Raw genomic sequence first — 12560 nt, 5'->3', positions numbered from 1 at the left:
CAAAGAGGGTGATGAGGAGAAGGGCAGAAAACCACACACTCCAAATTCACATCCAGTGCCAAATCTTCTAGAAATTCCTGTTTCTACCAAGCAAGTCAAGCGTAGAGCAAAATTCCATCAAGCCAAGGGGCAAGGCCTTGATTACAAAATATAAAAATGATTACAAAACAAGAAGTAAAATCAGTCCAGACAACAGTTAAAATCAGAATTCACTTCCAGTTATTCCAGTCACTTTGATGTTGTGGGGACAGCGATTTAGCTTGCCCACACCAGGATTTTAAATATATTTTTTGCAATAATAGCTTTGCAAATGTTATGCCAGTGCTTTTTTATAAAGCTACTGATCAAAAGAAATACTCATGGCATGTACATATCTTGTAAAAAATCACAATTTCTTATGTGCCAAATGATCTCAATGTACACCACACATCACATTGGTTATGCAGATGACAGCCTTAGCATTTGGAGTGCTTGCACCTCTTCCTCCAGTCTCATGCCAGTTTTCAGGCCCTTACTATCACAGTGCTCTCGTAAACTCTCACAACTCTCAGTGAAAACAGGTTACCACTCTTCACTCTAGCAGAACATGCTTTTATTTAAAAAAAAAAAAAATTAAAAAATTAAGACTTTTCCCATCTTTCACAGGAACTCCTAAGGAATGTGAATCAATTTACCAATTTACCAGGTGAGCAATTTGTTGAGTTGATTTAGCTGTATTTTATGCTCAGCTCATGAAAAAGCGTTTAAATCTGGCCAGAGCTTAAACTCTCATCTGATGTAACAGCAACAGAAAGAATACCCACAACGTTATCAAGTCTTCTCCTCCTGTATTTTCAGAGATAGAAATAACTACTCATCTGTTACTTTTACAGAAAGTTAGGGCTTGGTACTGCCCAAGATCACCTTCATCCCCCACGTGGCAGAAAAAAGCAAGAAGCAACATTCTGGACTCCTCCCCAGCCTCTTGGAAAAGCTGAAGCAAATGTATTCCCTTGCAGAGAGCCAAAGCCACAATAAAAGCAACAAAAAACTTTACCTTGTGTTCTGTTGGATTTAATGATAGTCATGGAGCTGATCCAATCAGGAGATATCTTTGATAACAGAGAATAAAGAACTTCAAGGCTGGTAGCATCCACAACAAGAATTTCTGGATAATGTCCATGGCATAACAGTCTCCCTTCACGCTGAGTCCCAACCATAAACTGGTAGAACTAAGTGGACATTAACACAATACAGAAGTTACACTCCATGCAAGACACTATTTCATTTTTAACCAAGATCACTATTACATAAATACATCCTAGTGGCTGCATAGTCCAAAATTGCTGTGTAGCGATGAAGGAGCTTTTTGCAGAGGCTCCCACCTGCTGTTTCCTATTTCAAACGCAGGGTACTTATTGATAGAGTGAATGTTCTCATTCCCGTTTCAATAACTCGGCTGTAGTTATCCATGCTATACAATGCAGAATAGGATTACCAAATCATACACAAATACCAACCTGTATGCCAGTGTGTGTGCAGGCTAGCTTAGTAAACTCTATGCATCTGCCATCATTCACATCCCACAGACACATCTCCCTAAAATACAAAAGACAGATTACAACTACATCCAAAGTATTTCAGTCTTCCAAGGATTTAAGAATTTACATTGGAATAAATTAAATGCTTATTATTGACTGTATGAATTGCATTTAGACAAAGAAACCACAAAATCTACTTGAGCATCCAGTGCTACCCAAATCTGTGCAGACTGTTCTTCTCTACAAAGACAAAAGGAAATGAATAAAATACCACACTACATCATAAAACATCAATATTAAGTACATGCAAGTATGTAAGTGAGGATTTCCAATTTCTCTCACAGTTATTTCAAGTCATTTGTGTACATTGATGGCACCCCATCAGATATCTGAAGATTAGCTTGCCTTTTCCACATTCGTGAGGAAGAAAAATAATTACAGAAAACCAGAACTTTATCACACAGCAGTGAACTCTGAAAGTTTTCAGAGATTCCAAGCTGATGACAGGTGGAAGCATCACCTGGAACTCTCCAGCAATTCTAAGACCAACTTGAAATCAAAGAACAACTAACAAAAAGGAGTATCAGAGAGTATTTTTCTGGCCTACCTGATAAGAAAATATTACAGTTACCTCTAGGAATTAATTCAGACTTCAGAGAGTTAAAAAAAAGCATTTACCCCTATGTACAGATTTTTCCCCCTATATTTTGACTTTTGAAATTTTATGCCTAAATTTATTCAGAACAAAATCTGTCAGTGACTTTTCCCCTTTGTATCAGATGTATCATTTCACAAAGAAATCTTTTTTGTTCTTGCCCTAAACCCCCCCCCAAAAAAACTACTTAGTACTGAAATCACTACAAGGTGGAAATTCTAAGTTCTGACAAGCTACGTTCACAGTGTTCAGATTAAAAGATTGTTTAAACGTATTCCCTGGATAAAAAGAAATGATTTCATTTTTTGCATAGGTAACTAACCTATACTTCTCCAACTGCACTTATGCAGGCAGAAAGTAAGAAACAGAGGTGAAACATAGCCCCATCTTACTCAATGCAAGTCAGCAAACCAAGGCTATTTGTTCTGACTGAAATGTTCATCTCTCTTCTTAGAAAGCTATTCCAGATTCCTGCTGACAAGAGCAGTTTCTTCAACTACCTGAAACCTCTGCCCTCCCAGAGTCACTTAGTCAGAGTAACGAACTATGGTCCTCTTGCTGACATCTAAGATGTGCTGTCCCACAGCTGGCCAGGGTAGGAAAGTGAATACAAGGGCACAGTGACTGCACCCTCTCCACATGGGGTTCAGCTGCCCAGGCTCATGGCCAGCTCTGATAAGTAGCTATCTGGCCTTGAGCAGCGATGAGGGAAAGCAGGGTGCTGTCTCAGCAGGGCTCCCCTTATCTCCGAAGCCATCGTTATGCTCAGCTTCTCTTCCCACCCCTTAGCACTCAGTCACGCTGTGTACCCCAAATTATGACCACACTCAGTACCTGCAGTGGAGAAGTCCCATCGTTTGGAATATCTACAGATAGTGGACTAAGTAAAAAGCACTGTGGAATGAGAAGACATAGGTGCAAGCAACCTGATCTCTACTCTACTTGAAACTTCCATTATTTAACAGATCTGCATATTAATAAATGCTCAGAGAACTCACCCACTCTCTGACGCACTCACTATGTACTGCTTCTCACTGGAAGCAGAGGCCTTTGATAAACAAGTGATTGAGGCTGTGTGACCAAACAGCAGAGCTCTGGGATTAATCTAGAATCAGGGAAACAAAATGTGAGAGAAAAATAACAGCGTTACTTAACTAGAATATGCATATTCCAGATTTCTGTTTTATACATTATATAAATATGTGGCTATACGTATACATGCACATTTTATTAGCACACTTGTGGACATATAACCTTGAAGGCATTTGCACAGGATGTGCTATGTTGCATGAAAAAAAAAAAAACATTTCTACCCAATAACATAATACAAATCTGTGTAAAAATTTACTTTGCATAATACTCTTGTTAACAGTGATTTTAAATGATAGATTGAATTTGACCCAACTCAAAACAACTGTTATATTGCAGCAAGTTTCCCCCAGTCGAGTACATTTCACAGCCCTACACATCTATTTATAAACTACATACATTGCATTCATTGATTAAAAAAAAAGAAAAAGTGACTTTTATTTGTCCTTTCTAGAAGGTAATAGTCATTTTCTACTGGCCCCTCCTTCTTTATTTTTTAAACATACTAAACAAACAATTTACGGGAATAACTCGGATATTGAGAATTTTAGGTATTCAGTACAGTAATGTGTAATGTAAAAATCTATATTTAAAATAATTAATCAATCTTCATCTTTGCTACTAGATTTCCTTAAAATAATTAATCAATCTTCATCTTTGCTACTAGATTTCTTTTCTCTTTCAGTTTTCATGGAAATCAGCAGATTAATCAAGTAATAACCTTAAAAAACTCTCTAGACACAGTCCTCCAATCTCTGGTTTTTACAAAGCAGCTGCATTGAAAACAGCTTAGAAGAGCTTCAGAAAAAGAGGAAATAATTATTTAAGATAAATTACTGAAGGAGCAGTAACAGAATTCAAGAGCAAACTCTTCTCTTTCTATTGCGAAATATTTTCTACCGGAAGTGGATGGCGTGACATCCAAGTCCCATCATGTGAAGTGATGAAGAAAGGACAGATGAACGAGTACAAAATGACCAGAGGGGATGCCGCCATACTGAACAGTAAAATCACTCTGGTAACGAGGATAAACACCTTAGGCACCATCTGCACTCAAGCATCTTACCTCTAAATCTGGAGCAATGTCCCAGAGACATATCTGGCCATCGTGGCAGCCAGTGACGATCATCGACGCGTCATCCATGAGCAGCAGGGTTGATATGCAGTGGGTGGGAGCCCTCTGGCCCCACAGGACAATGGGCAACACGAGGCTGTTCCCAGCCATCCTGCTTTCACACCTGTCAATTTCAGCAATACTAATTAATTAGGTCTCGATGGATATGCCTGCTCTTCAGCTGACACCCTCCTATCTCACGAGGCAGTAAAAGATGAGTCTGAAGTGACTTTATGAACACTTTATCCTAAAGAAACAGTCACTACAACATGCCGCTCCTCAATTAAAACACAGTATACAATCATCTCTCAGTGAGGAAGATTTTCATCCTCACAGATGCACCAAATAACATATTTACACAACTCTGAACCTTTCAGTCTCTGGTGTCTAAGCCCTCATCTGCAGCACTGGTGGCTGAAGGTGTACTTCTACAGCCTTCCTCGGAGGGAAATCTGTGAGAAAAGCTTCTTAAGAGGGGCAGGCAGTGAGGGAAAAGGAACTGGAACGTGCAACAAGTGACTCAGTTGTGAGACAAGAGTCACTGCTAGAACTATCAACGTTTAGAACTAACAAAAGCTAGAAAAAGGAAATACAGCAAGGGCAAAGCACTTCTCAATCCTCCACCACTGCCAGCCCTCTGAAGCTGGATCCTAAACAAGAACTGATTGAAAGTCTGAGACTGAAAGAGGAGGAACTGATCTATTTCTGTTGTCCCTTGCTGCAGCTGTTACAAAATAAAAATTGCATTTTTAATTCTTTTCTGGACCCATCCCATTCATTGCCAGCCACGTCAGCTGTCCCCACAGATGCCCAGAGCTGCAGTCCAGCCACGAATAGGGAGCAGGAAGGGGAAATGTGAGCTGGGGAAAGCTGCAGCACACAACCCGGGGATCTGAGCAACAGCAAGGCCAATAAAAAACCAGTTCTGAGATCAGCAGGAGATTTGAACACCAAACCAAGCCTGTTTTTGTTAGCAATACCCTGAGTTTACCAAACACTTCAATGTTCAGACACAAGAACTCTTCCACTTAGCAGTACTTGTTAAGAATAAATGGAAAAACAGAGCACATAGCCAGCAAGCAGAACACTTACATCAGATACGACCAAAGTTTTCTTCATCTCTTACTGAGAATTCACATAGTGCTGTAGCAGTTGCTCAACTACCCTGCAGAAGAACTTTGAGCTACAGAAAGTTACTGAGAAATGAATGGGAAAATCAGTGTGCTAAACGAATGGAGGAAATGCTCCTAGTGTTTCCTAACAGAGGTTTCTGTTCAGAACTTTGCATAGTTCAAATCAGTATATCCCATTTCCCAGCTATTCCCACTATTTCCCAGCAGAATTTCCCATGTAGAGAAGTATAAATACGGTAGAAGAATTCACTGAAGGAATACCTCAGCACACTTTCCTGCCTTTATATTAATATATATGCACTCATCCCACTAGCATGATCTTGTAGTACAGGTGTGTGCTCGCAGACAAACAAATCTTTCTACAGTCATTTAGAATACGGAGAAAGCAATTCTGATTGATTACAATGGAAAAATAAGCAGCAGCAGAAGAAATATCCTCAAATGTGCTCATCCTCGACAGCAACCCCTATCCTTCTTTTTAATGCAGACAGCACTTTTTTACCTTCTATTTCAAAAGCTTTTTTCTGCCATGCTACAGGGAGCTCAAAACAAATTAATGCTATCTCTCATCTGTATAAACATTACACTGAAATCTCTTCAAGCACATAGTTTTAGAGTAATTTGGACAAACACTGACTCCATTTCTAGTGCAAACAGTCCCTGTGGCAGCAGCAATGGAACATGTTAATAAATACAGAAAAAGGGGGGAAGGGAAGCAGCAAACAGCTGAATAACACAGCTTGGTGTTACAGACTGCAGTGACAACTGAAAACTGGCCTGAGTCTTGGAACAGAGGACACAGGCAAGCCGGATGCACTAAGCCTCATGCTTCTGAGAAGTCTGGGATGCAGAATGGTTTTTCAGTAAATTCAAAGGATGAGAACAGTAACAGCAGTCACTACAAAGTGTCATTTTATGCCCAAATCTTTTTTTGCACCCAATGGGACCACAGTTATTAAAAATTGAGCAATATTGCTTAGTAAATGAATACAAATACAGACCAACAACCAAGCACGCACTCTGTTCTGACACACCACCCTGAGACGAGTGTTTGTAACACATGGCTGTAAATGCAGTGCTGTTACACAATGCTGGATCAATTGTTCCGTGTCTGGATGATCAGAACACAGAACTGCAAAATATTTTTCAGAAGGCATAAAGGATGCAGCAACCTTAATAAAGGCAGTGTACCCGTCAGCTGAGGAATTACAAAACCTCTGGCCTAAAGGTACTCGATTTACAGATATAAAGATGATAAAAAGAATTGAATGAGATCCTAAAATGAAGATTGTCCAGACGCAGTACAAAGATGCATCACAGAAATACAAAGTCAACTATTTACCACATTTTGTAATGAAATAAAACAGACGACACACTGGGAAAGGCGAGCTGAGAAATTTCTGTTAAGATGAAGTATTTAAAACACAATGAAGGCACAATATTCTGCACCAATTTTACTTCAGCCAACTACTGGGGCTCAGTAGCTGTGGGCTGGAAATACGGAATTGCCAAAGTCAGTCCCACAGCATCCTGCCTGTACAGCCGCCCTTCATGGCTGGGAGCCACACTGCACTGCAGTATCCCTGATGCAGCTTGTTGGCACACACTATACCTAGGTGCTTTTTTGCTTTGGTTGGTGTTTGGGGTTTGTTTTTTTCTTTCTGTGTTACTATTTTTTATATATATATAAACATTTGACCTCCAGTTTAACCTACAAAATAACTTTCAGTTGATAACAAGACAATCCATCAATAATTTTAGAGCTGAAAAATTCTGGGAATAAAAATGTTGATAAGCAACATGAAGTCTCTTCCCATGCTTTTCATTTCCTATTGCTCATAGATCAGGGAATGCATCAGAACATTTCCATAAGTCATCTCTGTGATCGTCTCAGCGACGAGAACAACTGCATGCTGGGATAATAAAGGAGCTCGCCTACCAGGGTACGCAGTTGTTTCACCAAATTCTGCAGTAAGCCTGATGCTTTACCTATTGCTATTAAAACAAACAAACAAACACAAACCAACGTTATAAATATACTTAAAATACTGAATTTTCACGAGGATATTACAGCAGTCACAAGTATTAGCACATATAAGTAATCTAATATATCTTGTACCTTCCATGCAGACCAAAGTGAGGAAGCACTGCAAACGTGAACAGAGAAATCCTATGTAAAGGCTTACAAATATTCACATTCCAAAACTTTTATATAAAAGAGAGACAGTTCTTAGAACTTCTCATACCAACCCCTGGGGGAGAGAGAGAGCAGAAAGAAAAGCTACCTCTTGCCTTCCAGTTTTTTAGTATGGCATCGCAAAGCCTTCATTAAAAACTTCATTTTCAGGAAGTACCACAAACTCATCTCAACTGGCGCGGAATTCAGACTGCAAAGAACAGTTCTCTACTGCCACCGAGCATCAAATACATTCCCAGTAAAAACCAAAAGTCACTTAATGTCTGGAAACAATCAATATAGAATTTTTTTTTTACATCAATGATGACAACTCCAGTAACAAATAAACACAGTACCTATTGACAAATGGTCAAAAAGCACGCGGTGAACCACTGCAGAGGAAACCCTGTGTTCTATTTATCTGTACCCCTCTAGAATTTTTGCAGAAATAGGGACTGGAAATTTTAACTGGACAATGAACTGCAGACATCAAACTGAGCTCTTCCTCCTTAGAAGTCCTGTCATCACAGAGGTGGCTGAGGCTTTCCATACCACTTCCACAGGCGCCTTGGTGACCTCCTCCACACAGAAAGAAAGAACGACCTTGCGTTACCACGTGAGTACAGAAAGCCATCTGTAGGGTGCTACTGCACTTCACTTCCGAACCACCCCTCTCAAAGTCACAATGAATGCCCAGACGCAGAACGGCTGGAAAAGACCTTACTGAAAAGACCTGACCAAAGGGAGGCTCTCAATTTTCTCTAATATTCCCCAGATCTGAAATTTTTCATTTGCTTTTTCCTGCAATGGGAGCTGTAATGTGGATCCAAGAACACTCTCTCATATACTGACTTTGGAAGTTACTTCATCTCATGTCTCTGGACTCTCAAACCTCTTCTTCAGCGTCTTCAACTGCGTTCTTTGTAAAGCGAAAATGACACTTTAGATTTCCAGATAAAAGCCCCCATCCCATCCTGCCCTCTCCCTCCCTCCAAAGAAACCCCAGAAGATAAATAATCTGTATTTATTTAATAATAGGACTTGAAAGAATATCAATATTAACGTGCCCTTGCATGAGTAATGAAAAAAAATAAAATAACGTACTAACTTGGTGGAATAGTCAGTGACTCTCCGCAGCACTATGAAGGCTGGTATTCAGGCAAATTCCATAATCTGGGAAAAAAAAACCCTACTTGAGCAAGGCTATTGAACTGCTTTCTCAAGTACAACTTATTGCTTAAATGCTGAATCGCAGATTCATTTAACACCTTCACCAAACCACAACACCATCAACACCATCGAGTACTTCTTTCACATGTATAGCACTGGTAAAGTGTTCACAGCTAACTTAGGGAACAAAACGGCAAGCAGAAAATAAAATGCTGCCTTCAGATGAAAGCCTGTTTAAGAAGAGGCAAAGCAGTTGCAGAGAAGATTTTAGCAGTTAACAGTAGTGCACTGCTCAAGAAAATCAGGGACATGACCTACAAGGAGCATAGGAGTGAAGATGAAGGTCAGATGTATGATCAGAGAGCTTTATGATAATGGTTGCTGCAAGAAATCAAAGATGGAGCCACAAACCTTCCTCCGCTTGTACGCAAACTCTTCCTGCAAGATCACTTTACTTGCAGGTGCCTCAAGCTTTCCCACACCTTTCAGCCATGAGACGCAGCCTAGAGATATCATTGAACCTCCTCAAAATCAAGACCCTGAGACAGCTCTCTGATAACAGTTTGTGGGACCAAAAAACGCACCCAAAGCGAACTGACTCCTGGTAGGAAGCCCAGCAGCTGGTGAGGAGCTTTCACCTCTGCCTTGTGTTGGGACAATAAAACCAGCTCCCCAGCCATCCAGCTGGTACCAGTTCTGTCCCCAGCGCATCTGAGGATACATGCGGGTGCTAAAAGAATCTGTCAAAAAAACATCTATGAAATGACTATTTCTTTATCATGTACACTCCCGGTCTGTAACAGCTCCAAAATGAACCACTGAAGTCTGCCAAATGAACATCTGCTTCTAAATGTAACTTATGCTCAAACAAAGCAGTTCAGAAATATTAACAATAAACCATTCCCTTCCCTATCAATGTTTACCACATATTAATGCATTTTTTTCTGCATTTTCAGTAGAATTTAAATTACCTTATTCCTCAGATTGTCACCAAGCACAGAGAGGGCTGCCATCCATGACATCAGGAGAAGCCTTCTAAAAGGATTTCATATTTTCACACAAACAGTAATTTTTACGCCTAACATTTTTTGCACATACAGAATCTTTCTCTCCTAAAGTCATGAGTTAAGCACTGCAATACCCCTCCTAAAGCAACCCGTATGCACTCATGTATCCATGGCAGAGGCTCCTTTCTTCTACATCATGGCTTCCATTTGAATTACCCAATGGTGATTACAATTTTTTTACTAATGGCCTTTTCCATTTAATACATGCAGCTGGGAAAGCAGAGGATTGACACAGCAGGGAGAAGAAAACAAAATACTGTATCCAGAATTGCACAAATGTTCAACTGTCAGAACACACACATTTAGATATTCACACCTTTCTTTGTGTAGATGGTGAATAAGCAAATCTGTTACTAAACACAAATGGTCAGCAGTGTTTGCTCTGTTAATAACATTCTGCTTGTTTCTGAATGCCCGTCAGGAATTGTTAGAGGCTTCCGAAATGCCGAATTTCAACTCATCATAAAGGGATCAAATGCCAAGTATTTCTGCCTTCCAAGCCTGTTGCAAATCCAACAGAACCATAGAGCGGATGGGGTGGAAGGAAGGCACTGCAGCAGATCACAATGAAGCTGAACAAGATCTGGGCCAGATACAGCTGCCCAGGATCACGTCCACTCCTGCATATACACAACCTACCCAAATGCTTAACTGCTGTCAGGAAGAAACTTCCTGGCACTTCCCTCTGCTGAATTCACAAGGCTCCTCTTGGCTCATCTCTCCAGGCTGAGGCAGCACACCTCTGTGAGCCTCCCTCCTCATTCTGTACCACCTGTAGACTTGCCCTGTCCATCGCCTGTGCCACCTCTGATGATATTAAACACCAGAGGATTCAGTACCAGCCCTCGGGGTGCAACACTATGACTGTCCTGCAGCAGAACATCAAGCTGTCCATCACAACCCTCTGAGGCTGTATGCTCCACCAGTTTACAATGCGCTCATCCTAAGCATGTATCAGCAGCTTGTCCATGAGGATGCTATGGGAGCTGTGCCAAATTCTGCTCCTCTGCCTCCCACGCCGAGACTGATGGGTGAAATCTCCTCTCTGTAAATCCATGCTATCTGGAAAGTCAGAGAACACTTCCAAAAAGCTAATACTTCTTCAGCAAATAAATCCATGTTTGTCTGCTGGAGGTTTGAATGGCTATTTTTGTAGGTTTTTTTCTACTAAACGACATTTTGGGCCACATTTGCATGATACAAAACACTGGAAAAGGATCTACGTGCTCAGTTCTTAAACTCCAACACATCTAACATTTTCATTTCGGGTCGCATCAGATGAGCACTGAATACAAAACTTAGAGAGCAATAACTTTGCTCTTTCTCACAGGGTTGAAATACAGCTGTGCTGTATGATGCCCACTGCAGGTGGGCACCTTTAAACTTTATCCAAGCTCAACTTTCTGCTTTGCAAATGAAAAAAATATTATTGCAACACTGTGCTAAAAGTCTTTATTAAGAAAGCAGAATTGCCATTTTTCGCTAAGAGAGAGTTATGAGTAAACAGGTGAAGAACGCAATCAATGCTGCATGAAACAAATTCATTGTGGTGACAGCAATGTCAGGCAACCAGCCTAGCAAAAAGCCAGGCAAATCTGCCATCACCATGCACGTGGACAAACATGCATGCAAAACAGGCCAGAAGACGGTGAGCTGAAATGCCAGGTGCATTTGTCTTGGTAATTAACCATACCAATTTCAAGACAAAAACAAAAGCAAGTAGCTATCAAGGAGAACCAATGCATCCTAACACAGCCAAGAGGTGCAAGGACTGCTCAAAGTAAACACAGCACACTTCATTTTACTGCCCTGAATATTCACACTGACCTCAATAAACCCACTCATTACATCAGAATTAAGCATATCTGCAGGAGGGAACTAACCTCTGCTTGCTCCAAGACTATTACGTTGATCAAGGATTAAAAAGGTACAGGCACCTGGACTTCCTTCATCCACCCTGTAATCTGCTGAGCTCTCCCACAGCCGTGTGCAGGCAGAACCTCTATCCCTCATGCATTCTCTATTTCTTCTCACTCATTCACCTGCACTGGGCATCACACAGCACAGCTGTATTTCAAGCCCTGTGACAAAGCTCTCCTTGGATATTTTACACAGCACTTGATTTGGCCACGATGTGTTACTGTAACACAAAGAAAAGTATTGTGAACATGGTCCAAAACCTTCCCAACACAATCAAAATCAAAAACAAATGCAACAGTACAAAAACATGCCTTCCAAAACAGACATTAAAAATCCAATTAGTTCAGACACAAACTCCTTCCTAATCTTCACAATGTGCCAATAACTGTGGCATTCCAGTAACAAGTTACTGCTTTCCGCAGCCAAGCACAGGATTGCAGAATATCAACCCAAAAGCACTTAACAGCAGGAAGGTAATGTGGGCTATCCCACAGAAATCCACCTCATGGGTATACAGATGAATGCAAAACCAGATAAAGGAAGTGGACATGGTCAGCTGGGATGCACTGCTGAATGCTGCTGGTGTAGAGGAGGATCAAGGGAGACGTTATTGCTCTCTATAACTATCTGAAGGGAGGTTGTAGTGAGCTGGGGGTCAGCCTCTTCTCTCGTGTAACTGGTGATAGGACCAGAGGGAGTGGCTTTAAGCTGTGCCA

At 40.8% G+C, this 12560-nt stretch overlaps 1 protein-coding gene across 3 annotated transcripts in view; it reads right to left on the bottom strand.

The window, feature by feature from the left end:
• WDR7 (WD repeat domain 7) overlaps positions 1-12560 on the bottom strand; it is a 110947-nt gene that overhangs the window by 96642 nt on the left and 1745 nt on the right. For all 3 annotated transcript variants that reach the window (XM_052670023.1, XM_052670026.1, XM_052670025.1), the window contains exons 2-5: positions 4331-4502; positions 3174-3280; positions 1500-1578; positions 1037-1211 (exon numbers count right to left, since the gene is read on the bottom strand). In XM_052670023.1, coding sequence (XP_052525983.1) covers positions 1037-1211; positions 1500-1578; positions 3174-3280; positions 4331-4489 — 520 coding nt within the window. In that variant the 5' untranslated portion in view covers positions 4490-4502. The remainder of the gene's footprint in view (positions 1-1036; positions 1212-1499; positions 1579-3173; positions 3281-4330; positions 4503-12560) is intronic.

Source organism: Tympanuchus pallidicinctus, unplaced genomic scaffold, assembly GCF_026119805.1.
Source record: "Tympanuchus pallidicinctus isolate F22 unplaced genomic scaffold, pur_lepc_1.0 scaffold9, whole genome shotgun sequence".
Classification (NCBI taxonomy): Eukaryota; Metazoa; Chordata; class Aves; order Galliformes; family Phasianidae; genus Tympanuchus; species Tympanuchus pallidicinctus.
Note: the sequence above shows the minus strand (reverse complement) of the source record. Positions and strands in the feature narration are given on the sequence as shown.